Genomic DNA, 21,843 nt, shown 5'->3' on the forward strand with positions numbered 1-21,843 from the left:
GTGGCAGAGCCTGCAGCCGTGGGTGACTGCGCTTTGTGACACGGACTTGCTGGAACCCGGGTGGGATTTTGTCCGGATTATTTTCACCTGTCAGTACAAAATGCTTGAAGCAGCTAAGTTCACAGCGGAAAGTCCGAGTGAAAACAGGGCTCAAACAGTGTGATACATCTACTTCAGACTTTGTTTTCTTAACTCCTATAATCTCATGCTGCCTTCAGCAGCAGAATCCTGAAAGGATCACTACCTAAACTTTTCAAAGGGTTTTCACAGCACTGATCAAATGTCACCTTCTCCCAGGAAGTAATGCTACATTGGGAACTATATAGAAACGGGCACAGAGAATATACTTGACAGATTCTGCTGTTAGTCTGAGAAGGAGTCCACTTAGTGTTTCTGTGAAAGGAAGCCAATTCCTGAAGGGCCCTTGAACAGTCTAGGAATTAGCCAGATGTTCATAATAGGAAAACAAATTCTTTTACTGAAAAACATTTTTAATCTTTTTTTTAAAAAGATTTCCAGCCATGATGGAAATAACCAACACACTAACCACCTTAGAAACAAGGGTTAACTGCAAGTTCTTTAGAGTTGTCTTCAAGTAACCACTAAAGCATACTACAGTCAGTGACTTCACAACATGGAAAGTCTCGTTACATCTGTATCTGCTTTAAGAAATGCCCTTATTTTCTTTACTTCCCAGTGAACTGGCAGATAAATCTCCTTTGCTGGGGAGCTGAGAAAGGAGACCCCTGTAAGTACTCATGGCGTTCTAGCTCAACGTAGGCATCATGTGTGATGAATGCTTCCGTTTTCTTCTTAAATTTCCTCCACTTCTTTCAGGGTGTGCTCCAGGATAGTGTCTTGTCCTTGGAACTTAAAATAGCCGTGAAACTTCTTTTTCTGAAGCAGCAGGGGAAACCAATAGCTATCATCTGGCCACATCTGACTGAATGGCACCTCATCCAGCTGAAACCACTGAGGCCACATTTCTGGTGGGAGAAAACAACTTGGGATGAAACTGTCTTGCTTTTTTGCTGCCTGGAGTTTTGACTGTCTGTCAAACAAACAGCTTCTGTTTACAGCCCAGCTGCCTCCCTTCTCGAAGGAAATTCTATATTAATAGTTCTGCATTTATTTATGAGCAATACTGTCTCAAAGGAGAATGCACATGCTTCTCCTCCACTAGCTACCTACCATCACTTTCTTTTGGCTCTCCATTAAAATGATCTGCCCGGAAAATGTGAACTTCCATGAGGTCAGGGTTGCCTACAAATTCAAATGTGATCTGGCCCATCTTCTGCAAGGTGTCCACAGTCAGTCCGCTCTCTTCCTGAAGCTCCCTGTATGTGAAATAGACTTTACATGAAAGTAAGCAGCAGGAGAACAAAAAAGCAGTTACTGGCTTTACATGCACATTCAAAACACCCCCAGTGAATTAAAGGTGAAAGCTGTACCTGTAGCAAAGCAGAGTTCCGGCTTACACTACAATATTAAGACTAGCACCAGCGTGGGGCAGTGTCAGACTGGCTTGAGTGACTACAACGTTCTAGATGCTGGTAGAAAGCTGTCTGTGTTAGAGGGGGAAGATTCACAAAACACGATTCGTGTAATTTACACCCCTTGCCATGGGATGATCTTTCCTGAGATTAGTTAGAAATGGGCTAACTCATATGTACTAAGACTGTAGATGGATGTGGCTTAAAAACTGTGAAATAGGCTTTGTTTAGACACGCAGAAAGCTTAGCCTAAAAGCTGAAGCTTTTAGAACTGTGGGGATGCAAGTAAGAAATATTAGAACGTCTGTACTGGCTACAGACTCAGCTGCTTCTGAGGCAAAATGAAGCCTAAGTATTAACGCGCGTGCTATGTAACATTATTTGCGCATAGAACATCAGGAATACCATCTCCCAGTCAAATGCCATAGAGAAACACAAGGCAATTGTATAAAATGTCCATTTCTGCTCCTTGGAAATACACTTAGCATAAGAGAGAAGCTACGAGGCAAGACTTCTAAGAGCACTTTGAGAGACTTGCTGAACAGCTGTTTTCAGTGCACCACCATGCGTGGCTACTTGAAGCACATCAAATTATTTGCTCTGTTTATGCTACACATTCAGAGCTTTTCCTTTTAAAAAACAAAACAAAACTTGCCTCTAAGAAAGCATAGCTTTATGTTAGTCACGGTTATTCTAGTGTACAAAAATAAGGAATACTTTGAAACACTATCTTCAAGGTTAATAATTAATCTAGTTGTATATTTGGCAGTGACTTAACAATTTACAAGATAATGGAAGTTATCTTTAAGGCTCCAGCTTCCTTTGGCATTAACTTCTTGGATTCTATCCATCAAAATTATATTCCAGCCTAATGCCTTAACTAATTTTAGTTGATTTTCCTGGGAAACCATGCCTAGAATAGAGGTGGTTTTCCAGCAAGAAAGCTAAAAGCCTCATTTTATGGACTGTGATAATTGAACAACAAGCACAACACTACCGTGATTTTCTAAGCGATTTATCTGTGAGCTATTTGGCTCCGTATATAGTAAATGGAAATGTTAGAGGTAGCAAACTGGAAATAATGAACTGGCTAAATGTTCCCCTTACAGGATGTGGCACTGAAGGGCTGTGGGTGCACAGGTACTCGGAACATGCTATACCCAGTGGAGTATAGAATTCTTACAGGATTAATGTAATGTTCGTGTTTCAGCTTCATATTTAACAATCTGGGCAACCCGAGACACATAGGGAACCGCAGCCTAGTACCTCAAATAGTGATACAGAGCAGAGCCTGTACAAAGAAGTTTTACTTGAGCTGCACCCAAGCTTCCCCCTGTGCCTGGCAGCACAGCATTTGTGTAGCTCCCAGCCGGCGATGAGGGCTGTGCACCCAGCCAGGCCTGGCTCTGGGGACTGCTTCCTCCTCAGCTGACTTTGACAGGAATCGGTCGTGTAAACTCGAGTTGTGAGGAGAGGGCTGCAGACTGGACCGTACCACAGTCCACGCTGGCAGGCTGTGTTTGTACTGTGGCACGTTGCACTGAGATTACTGGCACTTTTACCACATAGCGTGTTGTACGGGTTAAAGTTCCAGTTTCTAACTCTAACTAATGTAGGAAGTCAAACGATAAATTCATCAAATCATTTTACACCATACGCGGTGGCAACGTAAACAAACGATCTGATTTAAGTAATAAGGCTGATCTCCCACCGTCCACTCAGAGATGACAAATTCTATGAAAAGTCACAATGTAAGCATCAGGGACGTTAACCTAGTGCTCTGCTGAGCGCCTATCTGCATAAAGGCCTCTTCTGCCCCCTTGATTAGCTCACCACAGAACCCAAGCAGTTGCGCTAGCACAGCTGAAGAGACTGTTTCAGGCAAAAGCTGTTGGTATCTGTCGAGCACACAAACATCAGACTTCCTGCAGGTGCGAAGGTAAGCATGGGCATGCATCGGTGAGTGAAGAGGTGGCAAAGCGTGGCTTTTTATCTATGACATTCATGTGAAGAACAAGGTGCAACATAATTTTTAGAAGAGTTCAGCAATTCGACTGTGATCTACTTCTTCATTACAAAGACTAAACAGAAGGAAGTCCTGCAATGAACCACTGCTAATAGCTTCAGAAATGGTGCCATATCTCAGGACTGATGGAATTCAATTCCCTAACTCAGCATTAGGCGTTAAAAATGCCTCTATAGAGTCAAGTAATAAATTTCCACCATGCTGTTCATAAGGCATCTCCAAATTAGATTTCTAATACTTTGTCACTACATTTTCACATGACACTAAAAATGCTACTGGAATTTAGCATCTATATAACATCTTTAAAACATAAGCATTACGCTACTATAAATTGTAATTCTGCTATATAGTCAAAAATAAACTATGCACCTTTATGAACAGAGCCTCTGCTTGCTACTTGCGGACTAAGTCTCAGTTTAGGTAGGGTCCATAGGATGGATGGGAGGAAAGATGCTCAGTAACTTCCAGTTACTCAGATTGGAAGTTAAGAGATTTACAGATGATGGGCAATGGGCAGCCATCCCGTTCCTTTGTACATCTCCCGTGGAGTGTTTTATTTTCTGCTCGGAGATGGCTCGCGATTGCCCTGGCTGGTGACAAGGGCATTATGGATCAGCTGAGCCACAGCAACCCCACCAAAAGCAGACCAGCACCTTCACAGCCCAACACCCTCGCGTCCCTCTCCCAGGGCTGGGTCTCACCTGTGAGCAGCCTCCTCGATGCTCTCACCCGGCTGCACCTTTCCCCCGAAACCGTTCCAGAGCCCGGCTCCAAACCCGCGTTTCTTCATGCCCAGGAGGATGCGAGATGGTTGCACCACCAGGACGAGGGTGAAGAGGTTGGGCGTACACATGGCTCCTGTGCGAAGCAGGGTCTGCTGAGGAGAGTGCTCCCAGAATGGGCCCCCCTCAGAGGAGAGGCCAGGACTCGATGCCCAGACCCTGCAGGAAGCCCCTCACCACCCAGTTCCCCTTCCCAACCCCCTGGGCCCCCCGCGCTGCCCCGAACACCCGCTCTCTAGCACTCCCCATCAACCTTTGGTCCCTTGCCCTCCCATCGCCCCCCCAAAATCTTTCACTTCCCCAAGCACCCCCTCCCCAAGCCTTCCACTTCCCCAAAAGCTCGCCCCCACACCTCTCCCTGCCCAAACTCCTTGTTCCCACATCTCGTCCTCCCCAACCCCTTTGTCCCCACACCTCTCCGTCCCCACCCCCTCAGCGCCAGGTCCCTGCCCTCCGCGCAGCCCTGCCCCAAACCCCCGGCTTCCCCCCCCCCAGCACCCAGGTCCCCTCCCGGACCTCTCCGGACGGCTCCCGACGGCGATGTCCCGACTGCCAGAGGCTCGGCTCCGCTCTTCCCGCGCCGCTGAGGCTCCAGCACCGCCCTCGGCGCCGCCCCGGAGCGGGCAGGGCCGAGGCCCGGGGGCCGCCATGTCGCGGCGAGGGGCCCGGCGCGGGGCGGCTGAGGGGAGCGCGGCGCCGAGGGGGGCCCCGGGGGCGGTGTGGGTGAGGCGAGGCGGAGGGTCCGGCCGCGGTTTGGGGGTGCCGACCCTCCTCCGCCCCGGGAGGTGCAGGGTTTGACCCGGCGCCTTGAATTTTCGTCAGGGGTTTTGGGCTCGTCGTCGCTGGCAATGCAGGAGGGGAGGTTGTGAAGGTGAAACGTGCCCTGGGCCGGCCGGCGTCCAGCCGCGTGTGCGGGATGAGTGCGGGCGTTGCGAGGTGAAGTGCTGAGATCCGGCTTAGCTGAGCTCCGCTCTCTGGGGACAGCGACGGGGCCCGAGGGAACGGCGTGGAGCTGGGACAGGGGAGGGTCGGGCTGGGTGTCAGGGGAAGGGTCTGCACCCAGAGGTGGTCGGGCACTGGGACAGGCTGCCCAGGGACACAGACACCGCACCGAGCTGCTGGAGTTCAAGGAGCGTTTGGTCAGTGCTCTCAGACACATGGCCTGATTTTTGCATGGTGCTTGGGGGTGGACTCGATGATCCCTTCACAGCCCCCCTTCAGCTTAAAATGGTGGGTCCTTGGCTTTAAAAGCCTGTCACGGAAAGGGGAAGGAGCCCTTAGATGCTCAGGCACCCCTGATTCCTCTGACATGTCCCTCAGGGCTCATGGGGTGTGTGAGTTGGTTGGTGAGGACGTACCCCGGCTCCCACAAAGGCCCCTGCTCGCATGGAGGTTGCCGACCCCATGGGACAGCCGATGAACTTGTTCACAGCATCGGGTGTCCACAGGTCTTGGACACAAATGCCTGAGCAGAATTGAAGCGCTCCTTAGGAATGGGATCCCCTTTTTCCTCTTTGTTCAGAGAGAACCAGTGAGGTCTTGATCCAAACTGTGGCTCTTCTGATTGCAATTGGACCAGGTAACTGAAGATGCCAAGAATCTCCGAAATGTTGAGGCTTTTAGTGAGCTTGGTGATGAATAGGAGGAACTGTAGTCAGTATAAGAACTAATGAGTACGTGTTTCAGAAGTCTCTAGTAACTACGCACTAATTGATTGTCACCTTTCTTTTTTGGCAGCTGTCGGCATTTGGCGAGCCTTCCTCTGCAGTGCAGATGTCTGCACACCACAGTGGGGTTCCTAAAGAAGAAAACTGCAACAGAGAACTGGTGGCTGGAGCGGCATTTGAAGGATCCCTTTGTCAAAGCAACGAAACAGCAGAATTACCGTTGCCGGAGTGCCTTCAAGTTACTGGAGATCGATGACAAGTTCCGTATTCTCCGACCAGGACTCTTTGTTCTAGACTGTGGGGCAGCACCAGGTGCTTGGAGTCAGGTTGCTGTAGAGAGGGTCAACGCCTTAGGTACTGGTAGGTGCATGTTTTTGCCAGTCAAGTTGTGGTTATACTTGTCTTGGAGTGTGTGCGGAAACTCAACTGCGAGGTGGTGGAGTGGGCAAACACCAGAGTCGCGGATAGAAGTGTGAAGGTGTATACCTATGTCATGGTAAAGAACAGTAAATCTTCGTGTGGTCTGCAGAAATCATATTTGTGAAGTAAGAATTTACCATGAGGTGCTATAGATGTAACTAAGTCTTCTCGTTAACTGTGTTGGGGAGAAGAGCCCTCATCCAGTTCTGAAATTCTCGTGGCTTCCGGCAGGTAATGTGGCTTTTCTGAATTTTTATTTTCCTTCTTGAAAAATGGTAGCAACATAAGGTTTGCATGTTTTAAGCCATAAATAAGGCAAAGTATTATCATCTGTAGTATTGTCCAGGATTTAGACTGACATCTTTGGAAAAAAATAGTCAGAAAAGAACAATAAAGTATCCCTTGCTTATCCAGAATAACTCGGGTTTAAAGTTATAAATGGATTAGCTGATAGCAGACCATTCATCACGATGCATGCAGCCAGCTGGTTGTGGAAGGACAGGAAGACCATTCGTGGCAGGAATTAAGTTTTTGTTTATCAAATATCGTGGAGCTCATGTATCTGAAAGTTGTTTTCAACCATTTTAATAAGGATTTAGCGTGTCATTCGTTCTTGTCATCTAGATCCTGCTGCCCCCACTGGCTTCGTCCTTGGAGTTGACCTCATGCGGATTTCCCCACTGGAAGGAGCTGTCTTCCTGCCAGAGGCTGACATTACAGACCCAAGCACGCTCAGGGCAATCCAGAGCCTGCTTCCTGCGGGGAAGGTGGACGTTATCTTGAGCGACATGGCACCTAATGCAACAGGCATTAAAGACCTGGACCATCAGAAGTTGATCAGTTTATGTTTAGGCCTTGTCAATCTGGCACAAAGTATTTTAAAGCCTAAAGGAACAGTGCTGTGTAAGTTTTGGGATGGACACGAGTCCCGAGTTCTTCAAAACAGGCTGAAGGAGCAGTTCCAGGAGGTGAGAACTTTAAAGCCTCAGGCCAGCCGGAAGGACTCTTCTGAATCTTACTTCTTGGCAAGACTGTACAAAGGGAAATGAAAGCTGAGAAATGCAGATTATCAAACAGGTGATCAGACACTGATTGGAAATCTGAATTTGGCATGGTGTTGAAAGAAAAATCCTAGCATTAAGACCCCCAGCTTGAGCTGTTGCATTGTTGAGAACAACCTGGGAAAATCTGCCACAATCCTCATGAAGTACATCATGCTTTTCAAATAGAGAAAGAAAACCAGGGAGGTGCCTCACTGAACTTATCCTCTAATTACACATGCAGAGACGTCCGATCTTGCTTCTCACCTGCGGAGAAAAGGGTTGGCAACGGAGAGGAACAATCTGAAAGGCAACCTCTGGGGCTGGAACAATGGAAATGAAAATAAAACACTGATTATACAAGTTCTTGATGTGTGCTTGAAAATCATTGCATTACTAATGCTGTCGTATTGGAGACTAACCATAAACGTGGTTGTCAGGAGGAGAGGGAATGGCAAGGGGGGGTTGAGTCAATTTATTTCCTCTTCATATTTCTTAAAAGCTGATGCAATTTATTAGCACATGCAGTAATAGGCAGCATTCTTGTGCATGTCAGACTGCGTCGTCACGTACGATCCGTAATGCAGACATTCCCAGCGTGTGGCTCTGGACTACTCAGCCGGGTGGCTTTGCTGCGTTTGCTGAAGACACGGGTTATATTTAGAAATTGCTACTTCATTGCGCTCGTAAATCCAGTAAACGACAGCAGGGCAGGGTCATCAAAACCGAGGAGATAATTTCCACCTATGTTTTCAGTAGCGTTTTATAGCTGACCAACGGTGTTTATTAGGTAAAGCGACAAGATTTTCTCGAATCCCAGACAGGCAGAATTATTGATAGGGTTGTGCTTGAATTGCTCAATTCTGTTTGCAAACATAAACTTAGCCATTGTCTACCTGGCACTGACAACTTTTTAATTAAATAGTGCTTTTATCCGCTGGCCACGGCATGGGTTATGAGGGGATAGTAGCACTGTCTGGTTTTAGGCTTCCAGATCTTTCTCGTTATAAACAGACCGGTTTGAACGGCTTACAGTTACGTTAACAATGTTAATAGGTACTAACAAGTAACGTTAATCAAACGTTAACTACCCCAAAACCTTCCGTTCTGTCTCTGTCTCCGTACCGAGCCAGACGCGTGAAAGCGTTGGCCAGGCAGACCCAGCAGGGCAGCTGGCTGCCGCTTTGCGTGCCTGGGGAGGAAATAAAAACCGTAGGGGTGTGCGGCTGGGGAAAGCTCCTGGAAATCCGCGTTCAGGGCCTCCTTTTCGGGCCGCCGCGGCCGGCCTTACGGTAGCGCCCGGGGAGCGGGGCGGCGCTGCGCGCCTCGTCCCGTCAGTACGGCGGCGCGGGCCGCTGGCGTCGCGAGAGCTGGCGGCGAGTTCCCGCGAGATCGCGGCGGCGGGGCGAGGAGGGAGATCCAAGCGGGGCAGGCGGCGGTGAGTGGGGGGGTGCGGGGGGGGGGGGGCCGCGCGTTCGGCCGCTCTCGGCCGGGTTCGGCCGCGCTCGGGGCCCCCCCGTCACGGCGCTGTGGGGGCGGGGGAGGGGGCGGCGTGGCGGGGCCCCGCTGCCCCTCGGCCGCCTCAGGGCTCCGTGAGGGGCAGCCCCCGAGCTGCCCGCCTGCCCGCGGGCGCCCTGCTGCGGGGCGCTGGGCTGTGCATATGAAATGAAATGAAAATGAAATGAAATGGAATGAAATAAAAGAGGTGTTGTGCAGCAAGGGGATGAGAGTTCTGGTTTTATTGCTGCTTTTCTTGTTGTTTTTTTTCCTGAGTGTTTTCAGAGCAGCTCTGCTGGAAGCCGGTCACCTGTTGGCAGTGGCCTCGTGTTTCTGTGCTGTGCCCGCTTCAAACAAACGTTTTCATTGGGGTTTAGGTTGATCTGTGCCTGGTGTGCTCTTGTTGCACCACATCCCGGTGCTGATACGACCCCAACGAGTAACCGCTGTGTTACTCTCAGGAGCACCTGAGCCTGAAAATCAGCCTTGAGCCTGTCCCTGGGCACGGCTTCCCGGGCCCTGAACCTTCTTCTGGGCTGTGTGGGGCTTGTGGTGGCTGCAGGGGTTCGCTTAAAGCCTCCTGAGGATACCTCCCCAGTATCTTTGGCCTCCGTGCTCGATTTATCCTTGGTCTTTCAGTATTACTCCGAATCTGAAGGAGGAATTGCAAATAGTTGTATGAGAACAAGGAGATACGGTTTTGCTGATGGAAGTGATGTGTGAAATGGGGAAGACTTGCTGCCAGTCAGGTACCAAAGTGCTTTTTGGAAACCAGAATCAGGTTACGTACACGGTGGAGCTTGCCGCTGCTGTGGAATTAGTTCTCTTCCTGCCCTTAAGATGTCTGGAAGAAGGGTAACAAGTCCTGTTTGTGTTCTGTGCTGCAGACCTTCTTGTCCTGCAATGGTAACTCGTATCACCGAATCTATCTTCACTATAAAAGGAGAATTAAATTCTGCGTAACTTAAGACAGCTTTTATGCCGTTGTTAACGGGCAGAGATTCAGGAGGAAGCTTATTTAAACGAAAGTAAGCCCTTTTGTGTATACCGCTAAGGGCAGAACAGACTGTCTTGCATCAGTTTCTCATCTTGGAGGTCTACAACTTCAGCCTTGGTTGGATAGCGTTTTCTGGTTCGAGTTGCTCCCAGCAGTGACTAGCAGATTGGGTTCTGTACCCAGTAAATTAGAATATCTTGCATTTAGTGTTACTTCAGGGCAGCGATGCATTTTATTTTATTTTTGCTGACAACTTTCTGTGTGTTTCCAGAGCCATGGAGAACTTGGACGATAACACCACTGTCATCTCCACCCTGAGATCCTTCAACAACTTCATTTCACAGCGTATAGAGGGGATGTCTGGGCAGGCTTCACCAGGATCGTCTCAAAACTCCTTGCAGATCCAGTACCAGCAGAGGGTGCAGGTGAGGTGTCCTTAGTCTGCTGGTGCCTGCAGTATTGCTTCAGTACCGTCGTAGACTCCTTCAGGTTTTAAGCATCAGAGTTGATTTCATTGAGATTTGACCATTCCTTCTAAAATTGCTGCTCATGCATGCTCAGGAACGGAAGTTTGTTTTTGTGAACATCCTAGAATCTTTAATTTCTCTTTGAAATGTCAGACTTGTACGTATTTTTGCCCTGTAAAAAAAAAAAAGTCCTTTCATTTTTTTCCTTGGCAATTATATCTGCATACCAGTTTGGAAAATTAAATTGTAGCTTGTTTTCTTATCGCAACTTAAAATTTGTGTGAAAAGACAAGGACCACAAGTGTGGTGATAGTTTCCTTGTAATTTGTAAAACGGAATGCAATTATCAGCTGAATAGTATAGGGTAGGAGATAACAACGTTATTGCAGTGCTGTTAATGATGCGTACTATCCCTCTTCACGTACGCACTGGACAGTTGGAAGAACAAGCTGGGCGGATCCACTCCAAATCCCAACTCCTGCAGGTGGAACGAGAGAAGATGCAGATGGAGCTTAGCCACAAACGAGCTCGCATTGAGCTGGAGAAAGCAGCTAATACCAATGCCAGAAACTATGAGGTAAGTACGGCAGATGACACAGGCCTGAGTCAGAGCATACGTAGTGCATCTGTGTTGGTGTTTCAGTTCAGATCAGGGACGTGCTTCTGTTCTCACGTGCTGTGCTTTGGTTTGCAGTGCTGTGTCTCACAGTATGCATACTACACTCTTTTTGGAGGAAACTAAAGTGAAAGATCCAGTCCAGGAGCAAGCACAGTGCACCCCAGCTGCTAATGTACACTCAGTCTTCAGAGCAAGAGTTGAGCTAATCTGTGGTAAACGCTCCTGCAAAGAATATGGTGTTGGTATCAAGTTCCTAGCACCAACTGCTTTCTTTGCTCTACAGACCTCTTTGCAGCGCATTGCACTACTTGCTAAAGTAATCAAGGCCAGCGTGAACGTCAGACCTTGTTTGATCCTTGAGCTGTCTGATGATCTCATCGCTAGGTTCTGTTAACTTAGCATTGAAGTTGTCGTGGGTAGCAGTAACAAACGGGATTTGTTACTTGTTTCTCCCAGAAGTATTTAAGCATTTTTCTCCCAGATGAATTTAAACCTCTGCTGGCACAATTGCAAGCATTTAGATTGTGTGGCTGTAATTAACTGGAATGACAGCAATGCCAACCATGCACTGTCACACAAGAGAGCTTGCATTGATCTGTGAGCCTCGCTCAGGGACTAAAAGCTCTCCTTGGTTTCTGGTTTTATATTTGCTCAACTCTGTCACTGAAATAAGCAGTAGAGTGGTGGGTTCTGTAGGATCGTAAAGGCCTTACATGCAGCTGATTAATTAAAAAGAAAACTTAAAAAAAAAAAAACCACAACTTTTTTTTAATAATTTAAAAGGGTGTTGGGTGACAGGTTTAGTGTGTAACTGTGAAATAGCAGGTCAGTGACTAAAGTTCTCATTCTTGTCTGAAGTCGGGTGATTTAGGATTAAGCCATGAAGAGTTCAAACTGGAGTCTAGCTGAGTCAGTCACTGAAACCCTTGCAATACTCGTACGAAAAAGGGAGCAGCACTAATCCACCACTGTGATAATTACCCTGCTCAGATTCTGTGTTTTTTTGAGTCATGTGGATAAAGGTTTTAGGAACCTCACGTTGCTTTGCATAATCCTTGCTTACTACGTAAATATGTGTCTTGATTTGCTTTGATTAGCAAAGCAATTTACTACACATTTTTCAATAAGTGGTAATCCATTTGTGGTAGGACTAAACTGAAAAGCTATATGAAAGGTTGTCAGTGCAAAAATATTGGTTGTATTCATTGGTAATACTATGCGTTGAAACCTGTTTTCTGTTAAATAGCCTCATACAGTTTCCAGAAGTTGCGGAGGGAAGTTTGTCCTATTAACCCAACTATTGAGTTCTGAGATTCTTCACATAAACTTGCTCTGTGTGGGTCAGTTTTAAATTGGGCTACCAAATGTTTTCATCTTTCATCTGCTTTAGAGTGTGCAGTGGAGTCTGTGAGGCCCTGTCTGTGTTCTAATATTCACGCCTCTAAAAGGCTGCAGAACACTGTCTATTTTCAAGCTCTGTTGCCCTGGGTAATTCCTTGACATGGAGTTGCTGGTGGTAAGATTTTGACCTTGCTAGTGGAAGTGTTAAAAGCTGTGGTCTGAGTAACGTTGCTTCATGGTGGTGACCACAGTAATGAGGAATGGAGACAAGGGAAGCAGAAAGGGCCTCACCTTTGTGCTACTTTCTTCTTATGTCTCTTTTTATGTTTTTTTCTTTGCAAGCGAGAGGCTGACCGTAACCAGGAGCTGCTCACACGCATAAAGCAGTATCAGGAAAGGGAAACAGAAGCTGAAAATAAACTGAAAGAGCAAATGGAGATGAACAAATCCTATAAGAAGAGCATGGAGACAATGAGTAAGAAGTTGCAAGAGAAGGAGAGCAAATTAGCTGAAGCTAATGAAGTAAGAACAGAGTCGTTTGCTAATCTGTTCATAGCTTCAGGTGACTTTGCAGTTCTTGTGAACTGAAAATGGCCTTTTTGATTTGAAAAAAAGAAAGTGTAGGGCAAGATGCTGCATCTGGGTTTAGAAACCAGGTTACAGGACGTTGAACAACGAACGCAGGAAACGATGGAGGAGATGGTAAGATGGGAGGTGTTCAGGGAGGTAGGAGGAACTGCAGGGTGGATGAGACCGAAGTTACGCACAGGGTGTTTCCAAACACATACCCACGTGTTTCATTGTAAAATGAATGCTTGGATAATAATTTCAGTTCTTTTGGATTTTTGGATTTTGGATCTACAGACCATCTTTTCAAGCCTCAGCCTTTTCAGATGTCATTATAGTTAAGTTCAGCTGGTTTGTTAGTAACTTTCTGTTTTCATTTTTCTATACCAGCTGTGGATCAATAACCACTAAGTCCTTAAGCCTTCCTCTTGCTTAGGTGTCACAGGAAATATGTTTAGGTGCTTTATCACATCGATAATGTTTACCATAGCAGTTACAGTGATAAAAACAGAGAGACAATGACAGCATGTGAGAGAAACTAAATGCATGTAAGAAATGTGTGAAGCGGTTCTGTCTTTTTTTTATTTCTGTATCTATCAGTATCAAGATAAATCCTGCATGTCTCTGTCTAGAAAGCACCTTACATTTGTCAGGTTTTGAGATTTTTTTCGTGTTTTTCTCTGTTAAAGGGAGCTAAGTAATGACTATTAGAAACAAATGTCTGCCTGACTTTTTCTTTGGAGTTTAGAATTAAATTTTAAAGGGCATCGGCTTCAGATTTCTAAGGAAAACATAATATTCTGTTATTTCGCTGAGGCAAACCCAGACGTTTTCCATTTTGAAACCCAGAAAAAACGTCTTTGGAATGTTTGTGGGATAATTTTTCGATTTAATATGTATTGTTGTGTATTAACATCTTTTAGCTTTAAAGCTTGGTATTTCTCATGCAAGTTTGAGGTCACCTGCTTAATAGGCAACGGGAATAACGATTTGGGTACAGATGAAAGCAACTAAATTATTTTTTTTCTTGCCTTTGTTTTGAGGTGAACTTGGAGATATGAATGTTTTGCAAGAATCTGGGATTGTGTCTAAAACCAGTTTGTGCTCTTTAGTTGGATTAGTGGCTTCTGTGTATTACCATTCATAATGTCCAGCTTGGAGACTCATAGACTTTCTGTTTATTTTTTTTCCACTAATGCAGACAATCACTATATTGAAAGGGAAAATATCTGAGCTGCAAAGGAATATAATGAATCAAGAGATGCAGATGACAAGCCAAGACTCTCAGAAGCAAGAGCTGATGGAACAGCTGGATGTTCAACATAAGTAAGCAGGGGCTGAATAACTGTAGGGAGAAAAAGGCAAACAGAACTTCAGTCTTGTGCAGATGTTGTCACTCAGAAAACTTTCAACAGTGTTTGATTTCCACTCTTCAAAGGGGTTCTTTGATCTGGATGTGCAGGTTATAACCGCTGCTTGAAACTAGCTCTGAGGAGCAATTTATTTGTACCTTGAGGAGGAAAATACTCAAGCTTAAAATCTCTCAGTTATGTCTCATGTTCATACTGGAGAGTTAACAGAAGGCAGGTGGGTGGGAAAGGCTAATCTGAGTTTTATAGACTGAACAGAACAAAAATGTCAAGCCATAATCTCAGTTGAGGGGTACTTGAAAGGTATGAGTTTTTTCCTTGCTTTCCTTGTTTTTCCTTCTTATTTACTGTGAGTGTATATTTGTTGGTTTCAGAATGAACGTGGCTTGGTTATTATTTTAAAAATATTTTTCAAGATGCATCTTTTCAGTAAAAATGTGTCTTTTTGTCTGGATGAGAGGAAGGTAGTGTGAGTATGAAACAGTGTGAGACAATATTATATAATAGTACCGTATACTTTGTTAGTGGTGGTTGGAAATGTTTGTGCGACTGATACTTCTGCATGTGGCTTATTTCTGGGTGCTGAATGCCTCTTGTGTCTACATCTCATAGAAAATGGCAAGAAGCTAATCAACAAATCCAGACGTTGCAAGCAAGCCAGTCCCTACTGGCAGAATATGAACAGAAAATTAAGGTAAGGAAATTGTGGCCTATATAAACCTTTAGTTTTTAATTTCTTCAATGTAAGAACAAACCAATGTTTAAAAAAAAGCCTGCTGCAGAAATAAAAGCTTAGTTTGTCATGTAAGAATCTGATCTGGTGGCCTGCAAGAGCTGAAATTGGCTAAATCCAATTGGTTGGACCAGGCTATCTCTACAATTAAACCTAATATGACACTTTTCACCTTTGTCGTATCATTTTTTTGGGGAAAAAGCACACCTATGCTTTCTCTAAAGAGAGCATATCCTTATGCAGTACTCTGGATGAATGGTTTGTTTGATTTTGAGCCCAGGGCATTAGTATTCTAAACCATTTTTTTTTTTTAGTGGTGGGGGATGAACCTAGCAGCTATGGTTAGCTTCTGCTTCCAGAAAATCCTTCTTCTGGAGCTGAGCTTAGCTCTCTTATAAACTGCAATTGCTTGCAAAGCTTTTAAAAATGCAGTGACTTATATGTAAGTGCAGAGATGTTTTATGTCCTTTCAAATTAGCATGTAGGTTGGTGGGAGTGTCTTTTCCACTTGCTTTCTCTCTTCCTGGGAGAGGCAGATGTAGAGAGTTACTTTGCTTTGAACAGATGCTGATTATGGCATTGCCTGTGGTTGCTGTAAAGCAAAGCTATACTGAAAGACAATCTCATTTCTGATTTTTGCGATTGCAAGAGGAGACTTCCTGCTGTAGGCAGAACCATGGGAAGGAAAGGTGGGGAAACAAGGTGTCAGACTATATTACCGCTCTAAATAAATGTTGCTTCTCCCCATCCAAAAAAATAAGTGTGTACCATAATTATAAAATGTACATTTGTGTTTCTTTTAATTCCTAGTTCTTCAAGACCATCCAAGTGCCCATCTTTACACTTAATTGATAGAGGGATAAAAGACAAGAAAATCAGGGATTTAGCTTTGTCAATAGAAGGGCATTTTATTGATTTCACTAGCATTACTTTTTCCTTAGGAATTTAGAGTTAACAGAAAGGTGTAGAGGAGAGGCCAGCCAAGGTGTTACAGGTGTAACAAGTGTGTGTCATCCCTGCTTTGAGCTATGGATTGGATTAGGTGACCAACTGAGGTCTATTCTAACTTCGTTCATCAAGTCATTGATTAAAGTTTATAAAGCACAGCGGAGATGTAGTCCTTAAGGGTTCCAAGTTAATCGTTGCTGTCCTCTTGTCATCTGTTTTCCAGGATCTGGAACAGAAGTTCTCCCAGCAGGAACATGATGCTGTAATTGTCAAGAACATGAAGGTAGAACTGGCCCGTTTCCCCAAAATGGAGCGTGAATTGCGCCAACTTCGGGAAGAAAACGCCTACTTCAGGTGAAAGAAGGGCTCAGTTGTTGAGAGGGTTATCTTCTGTCCTTCTGTAGCTTTTACAATTGAACTATATGCACTTTGAAATCTCTTTCTTAGGCTTACATGGTTTACAGTGTGGCATATGATACTATACTTCCACACGGGAAATTTTAGAAGGAGGTTTAACTATTTCATGTAAATACTGCAATGAGTTGAGCAGTGTTGTGATGGTTACTAGGTGAGAGGTTTTAACAAGATCTGGGCAATCTTCCTGAACACAGCAAAAGCCTCACACAACAAACACTGATCATTTTGGGTGGTGATATCTATGTATTAGAACAACATTCAGTGTTTAAAGATAGTGATGAACTCTATACAGGTTTGGGAAATAAATACTTGTAGAAAGAAGAGTTTTTTACATTTCTGTAATAACTTCTACTGCTTAGTTTTGTTACCACTATTTTAAAGACCTCTTGTTCAAGCATAATGTTTGGAAAGTTGTTTGTTTAAACTCATTAAACTCTTTGATATAGCCCCTGGTAGAGCAGACTTTCTGGGTTTCTAAAGTGGTAATTAATTTAAAAAATGAAGTTTGTATGTACTATGAAATTAACATAAAACTTTTTTTGAAACTTTATTTCCATCTTTAGGTACATTTTTTTAAAAAGTCTAAATTACATGATTGTCTGATCTTTCCAGCTTTTTCTTATGCTAAAATTAAGGAATCTCCCTTGGTTTGTTCTTGTTAGTGTTTCATTATCATTTTTGTTTATCATGGACTCTTTTCTCATCCTTGTTTTTGCGCACAGAAGCATGATATCAACAGTGTAGAGGTCTATTTTTTATAAACAGTTTATCTCACAGTTGCACACCTCTATTAAGGTAAAAGCAAGGAGTCTCAATACTGGCTCAGTCGTCACAGAGTATAAAAAAGCCTGAGCATGTACCGCTTGCTGTGTTCCAAGAAGATCAGAGTTAGGAGTCTTGCTAGCCTTCATGCTGTTTTGCCAATCAGTAAAGCTGACACAAAACTTCAGGTTGTTTGGACATAATTAGGATGGTGCTTAAAGTGAAAAAGTCCAGTTCACTAAAGCTCCTCTTTTTTTTGTAGCAGCAGCTTTGCAGTGAATGTTATAGAAGTGAGTCAGCTGAATGTCATAATGTCAGTGCAATGTCATATGTATGATTGCATTGTAATTGCATGTGTATCTGCAAGTTTGTGAGAGCAGATGGAATTGCGTGGCTTTTCAATTGCTGTCTTTTCGGCACAGGGAGATGAAAGAAAACAATGGATTGCTTAAAGAGGAGGTAGAAGGTCTGCAAAGAAAACTGGAACGCTACGAGAAGGTCCAAGCGCAGCTAGTGACTGTTGAATTGGAAAATGAGGTGAGGAGCTAGGAATGTTTGGATGAGCAGAACGCCGTTTCCTTTGTTGCCTGCCTTGTCTCCTAGGCTCTTCCTGTATTGTCTTGGTTCAGATGTGTGTTGTAAGCAGTGAGTTTGAGCCAGGCATTCCCAAACTTAAATGTCAACATGAGTGAAGCTATGAGGGTGAAGGAGAAAAAGGGGAAAGGAAGTCTGCTGTTGAACTGGAGGTTATCTGAAATGAACTGTCTCATTGTAGTGTCTTTTTTTTGGCCTTGCTGTCTTCTGCTGGAAATGCCTTCCCGCCCCCCCTTCTTTAAGCTCAGACACGGTGTTAATGAGCAGGCATGTGGGAAGAACCTTGATACCCACTTGCATTGCTGCCAAAGGCCAGTATATGGTCTCAGGTGTATATAATTGTCTTGTCTCCATCCCATCCTGTATCAAGCATATGTAAGTCAAGAGATCAACCTAAACATGTAAACTTACTGATTTTTAAGGACTGTACGGGTGTCTGATCGGTTTTAGGTAATATGATCTGGTACTGACTGAAAACCAAGAAGCTACAGGAGAAACTGGAAGAGAAATGGGCACTCAGCTGCTGCAGTATCAGTGTTGAGATTGCAACTTACTTTCTTCCCCTCTACAAAGAGTCTAGTCTGCCACAATGGTAGTAGCTCATAGAGCTGGATAATATAGAGAGCTGAAGCGTAGGTTCCATGTGTCACAGAGCAACGGTGACCGGGAAAATGACTGTGAGGGCAGGAGAATGACAGCCCAGATGTGCTAGATGAGAAGATACTGAAATCCACACGTGGAAAGCATTGAGTATGAATGGAGAATTATGAGAAAACTGTAAAAAATGAGCTGTTAGAACATGCATCTGTCTCAAACTTCTTTTCCTCTGTACTTTAGAAACTTCTGGGAAAATTAAAAAGCTGGGAGAAACTGGACCAGAGTACTGGGTTGAACATCAGGTATGCGCTCACAGCATTGGAGGTAAAACTTTTCAACCACTTTCCTTTCCTCTTAGTCATCGGGACACCTGAAGTATGGTAGTCATGCTTTCTTATTGTCTCTTCCTCGTGGAAGCTCTTCCAGTACTTACTATATATGAAAAGAGCAGTAAGATACATCCTGTTAGGAAGTATCTTTGGAAATTAACACAGGTTTTTCACCAAGTCAGCTTGACAAGTATCTCTTGTGACTGTGTTTAATTGCGAGTTATTTGAATTTCTTACAGTAGCTACATTTGTGTTTAGGTAGAGATTCTGCTTGCTTAATAAGTAAACTTAGAGAATTGTTTGATGCGTCCAGAGAAATGAATGAGGTTACTTGTGATAAATTATTGTAAATGTGTTTTCTTTGAGTTCTGGATATCAAAATAAACTGCCAGATCATGTTGTGACTTTTATTCCTTCAAGTAGCTGACTAAATTAATGACTGCTTTTTTATTTTATCTAATAAGAAATTGAACAAACTCATTTTCTTATAAATGGGAAAAAAAACCCACCCACCAAACAAGCCACCAACTGGTGCACTGTAAGACCAACTAGTTAAGTAACAGTACACGAAGGCAACTTTTTGACATCTAGAACATTGAACCAGCTTTTTTAAAGGTCTCTGGTATGTATGTGGTATAATGAGGGGCTGGAAATGGTGAATCTTCTGATCTTTCTTCTTCCGCTGCAGAAGGTTCTCTGTGTAGGTATGGTGCTTTTGTGTGTCATATATTTCAGCACTGCTTTATTTTCTATAAATACTTGCGTTATTGTGCTAGATGTTGAGATGTTTCTTTAAGAAATGTTTTGATATGAGCATTCTTGCACAGACCGCCTTTAATATTGGTTCATGCTCTGAGCTGCAGCATGAACTGCAAAACCTAATTATACCAATTGTTTCTTTATTACATTCATTCCACGTGCCTGATTTATATCTGCAGACTGCTGGGATTATTTGGAACTAGGAGTGTTTGGATACGCACCTATGGTTTGGGCACGCTACTCCATCATGTAAAAGACACTTGTGTTCAACAGGGGAAAGCCCCCTTAAGGTTCTCAGTGTTTTCTGCTTAATGGGGATAATGAAACCTTTTCTAGAGGCCTGCAGGTAGGTAGCATGCTTGAGATTCTCTCCCGCTTCTGGTGAGGATACATGCATTTAGATGAAGTTTGAATTGTGCTAAATCTCCAATGGCAGAGAATGGACAGAAATAGTATGAATCCTTTTCACAAAACTTGTTCCATCAGACAGTGGAGTAAAAGCTTTTTACTTACCTCAAGCTGTTAAAGGTTTAATGAGGTAATTTCACAGTGGGAGAGAAATGGAACCAAGTGATTCTGCCTGTTGAAGTCTAATAACTCCTTCATTTAAAATCAGAATATTCTCTCTAAAGTGTTAGGTTTTTGATTGGGCCATATTGTTTAGTGCTATTAATGGTATCTTCTCATTCAGAAAAGGGAATTGCTCTTGAGGGGAAAAATCATCTTTTGCATGCAATTGTAGCGAGTAGAACTGGGTGATTACCTCCCCCCACTTTTTTTTTTTTGTTGCTCAGACTTCTTATGGCATGAGCTCTGTTCGTTTTTGGTCAGGAATATGAAGATGAGAGATCACTGTCCTAGCCAGGTTCCTGGAGTATGCTGTAGGCGAAAGCTTGAGGAAAAATTAATTGCCCATCTCACAGCAGAAGAAAATAGGAAGAAGTCGGATGGTTGTTCCAAAGAACCAGGGTGATGTGCTGTTTACTAATAACTAGATAATCAAGGAAGAAGGGAGGGAGTGCATTAGGACTTTCTATGTTGTCTTATCACTTTTTTCATTGGTACAGAAAATGGAAGGGAAGTATGTACAGCCTGTGGCATTTTAGGAGAGGATGTTTTTTCATTTCCTCCAGCATTTCCACGGGGCTTGTTTTGTGTCTCCGTTAGATGTTTTTTGTTCACTGATTGCCTAGTCCCAGCAGGCTTTTTGTCAGATTGGCTTAGAATCAGATTTGTGAGTCTAATTTTATGTAAAAGCACTTGGAAAGAAGATGCAGCTTTGAGGAGTGGAGTGGTAATCCTACTGTTTTAGTACTAGTCTCTTTTTGGGAACTTTGAAAGAGCTAAGTGTTTTATAATACTTCACCTTTTGGGAAAAAGCAACTTCATTAACAGTTTACTCAAAGGCTACTTATGTTTGCCAGTTCTGGATTCCCTCCCTTGCCAGACAATAATGGAATATACTCAGTTTCTTCTGCTGGGAAGCTCCTAGGTTTTCCCTCTTGCTCTCATAACTTGGGAGGCAAAGACCGCTTATCTGTTTTAGCTCTAGAGCATATGAATGTGTTTGCATTGCTGTTGTGTAGTGTTCTTTCCAGAATTTGCTCTTGAGATTATGCCTGCCGTACACAAATATTACATAATACACTTGTAAGCTGCATGGTGTGCAGACCAGAAAATAATACATGCCATATATATATAGGGTCTGTGTATATACATTATGAATCCACATAATCTTTTTGTTTATAATTATGTCCTGATATCTTGATCTTTTTACTGTCTACTTTACAGTGTAGTTGGCTCTAACTTTTATCTTGGATGTCATTTTGTCTTGCAGGAGCCCTTCTAAATCTTCTTTGTATCTGTTACTGTTATGCTGCTAGCAAGTTTTGTATGCTTCTGATCCGTCATTCTTGATACTCCTATTGTAGGATTTGTAAAAGGAAAGACTAAGGTTTTGAAATTCTTGTTTTGTGAATAGAAAGTCCTTATGTTTGAGCTTACTCTTTTTGAGTGTGGCTGTTGTGGGAGTCTGTTATTAGGAAAGAGTTATGGTGAGAAAGCAAGCCTCTCTCCTTCTCTCTCACTTTGTGTTTCTACAAAATTCGGTATTTGTAATTGAGTTGTTGATCGTCTTTGGTAAAGAACCAGGCAAATCTTGACAGACATGATTCTTTTCTCAGAGTTGCACCCCTAGCTTAGACATTTTCCAGGTAGTTTCTTGACTGCCATTTGCAACATGTATTTAAAAGAAAATTATTTCTGGAAGGCTGTCTAGGTGTGTGAGGAAAAGGGGGGTGGTTTATTTTGATGACAATGTACAGATCCATCCACGAGATGGCATCCTTTCTCCTGCTGCTGGAGGAAGCTGGCTTTCTGCTTCAGACTGGCAGGCTCAGCCTGGTGTAAAAAAGAACA

At 43.8% G+C, this 21,843-nt stretch overlaps 3 protein-coding genes across 10 annotated transcripts in view; 2 read left to right on the forward strand and 1 right to left on the reverse strand.

Annotated features, from left to right (window-relative positions):
- Positions 1 to 473: 473 nt before the first annotated feature.
- NUDT1 (nudix hydrolase 1) lies at positions 474 to 4,950 on the reverse strand. 4 transcript variants are annotated; one of them, XM_083800635.1, is made up of 4 exons: positions 4,818 to 4,950; positions 4,221 to 4,377; positions 1,192 to 1,337; positions 474 to 986 (listed from the first exon to the last, which is right to left on the reverse strand). In XM_083800635.1, the coding sequence occupies exons 2-4, from the start codon at positions 4,370 to 4,372 to the stop codon at positions 814 to 816; spliced, it is 471 nt and encodes a 156-aa protein (XP_083656761.1). In that variant the 5' UTR covers positions 4,373 to 4,377; positions 4,818 to 4,950; the 3' UTR covers positions 474 to 813. The 4 variants fall into 4 exon arrangements, with proteins under 4 accessions (XP_083656761.1, XP_083656759.1, XP_083656760.1 ...); XM_083800633.1 differs by having other exon boundaries at positions 4,221 to 4,393; positions 4,818 to 4,890; XM_083800634.1 differs by lacking the exon at positions 4,818 to 4,950 and adding an exon at positions 4,716 to 4,732.
- A 144-nt stretch (positions 4,951 to 5,094) lies between these two features.
- Positions 5,095 to 7,791, forward strand: MRM2 (mitochondrial rRNA methyltransferase 2). The gene is made up of 3 exons (XM_083800631.1): positions 5,095 to 5,237; positions 6,039 to 6,328; positions 7,013 to 7,791. The coding sequence occupies exons 1-3, from the start codon at positions 5,218 to 5,220 to the stop codon at positions 7,435 to 7,437; spliced, it is 735 nt and encodes a 244-aa protein (XP_083656757.1). The 5' UTR covers positions 5,095 to 5,217; the 3' UTR covers positions 7,438 to 7,791.
- Positions 7,792 to 7,943: 152 nt separating this feature from the next.
- Positions 7,944 to 21,843, forward strand: part of MAD1L1 (mitotic arrest deficient 1 like 1) — a 353,458-nt gene continuing 339,558 nt past the window's right edge. For 4 of the 5 annotated variants that reach the window (XM_083800613.1, XM_083800616.1, XM_083800615.1 and 1 more), the window contains exons 1-9: positions 7,944 to 8,866; positions 10,194 to 10,347; positions 10,826 to 10,966; positions 12,692 to 12,871; positions 14,118 to 14,242; positions 14,899 to 14,980; positions 16,191 to 16,321; positions 17,569 to 17,683; positions 18,578 to 18,639. In XM_083800613.1, the coding sequence (XP_083656739.1) occupies positions 10,198 to 10,347; positions 10,826 to 10,966; positions 12,692 to 12,871; positions 14,118 to 14,242; positions 14,899 to 14,980; positions 16,191 to 16,321; positions 17,569 to 17,683; positions 18,578 to 18,639 (986 nt within the window). In that variant the 5' untranslated portion in view covers positions 7,944 to 8,866; positions 10,194 to 10,197. Of the gene's footprint in view, positions 8,867 to 9,088; positions 9,675 to 10,193; positions 10,348 to 10,825; positions 10,967 to 12,691; positions 12,872 to 14,117; positions 14,243 to 14,898; positions 14,981 to 16,190; positions 16,322 to 17,568; positions 17,684 to 18,577; positions 18,640 to 21,843 lie in introns of those variants that run through there. The other variant, XM_083800614.1, reaches the window with a different exon arrangement.

The sequence above is a fragment of the Anser anser genome, assembly GCF_964211835.1.
Source record: "Anser anser genome assembly, chromosome: 15".
In the NCBI taxonomy this organism is placed as follows: domain Eukaryota; kingdom Metazoa; phylum Chordata; class Aves; order Anseriformes; family Anatidae; genus Anser; species Anser anser.

Coding starts and splice junctions, on each gene's coding strand:
- NUDT1 (XM_083800632.1), bottom strand. CDS start 4,684: ATGTGGGAACAAGGAGTTTGGGCAGGGAGAG. Junction 1,338..4,220: donor ATCGAGGAGGCTGCTCACAG/GTGAGACCCAGC, acceptor TTTCACATACAG/GGAGCTTCAGGAAGAGAGCG. Junction 987..1,191: donor AGAGCCAAAAGAAAGTGATG/GTAGGTAGCTAG, acceptor TTCTCCCACCAG/AAATGTGGCCTCAGTGGTTT.
- MRM2 (XM_083800631.1), top strand. CDS start 5,218: ATGAGTGCGGGCGTTGCGAG. Junction 5,238..6,038: donor ATGAGTGCGGGCGTTGCGAG/GTGAAGTGCTGA, acceptor CTTTTTTGGCAG/CTGTCGGCATTTGGCGAGCC. Junction 6,329..7,012: donor GGTCAACGCCTTAGGTACTG/GTAGGTGCATGT, acceptor CTTGTCATCTAG/ATCCTGCTGCCCCCACTGGC.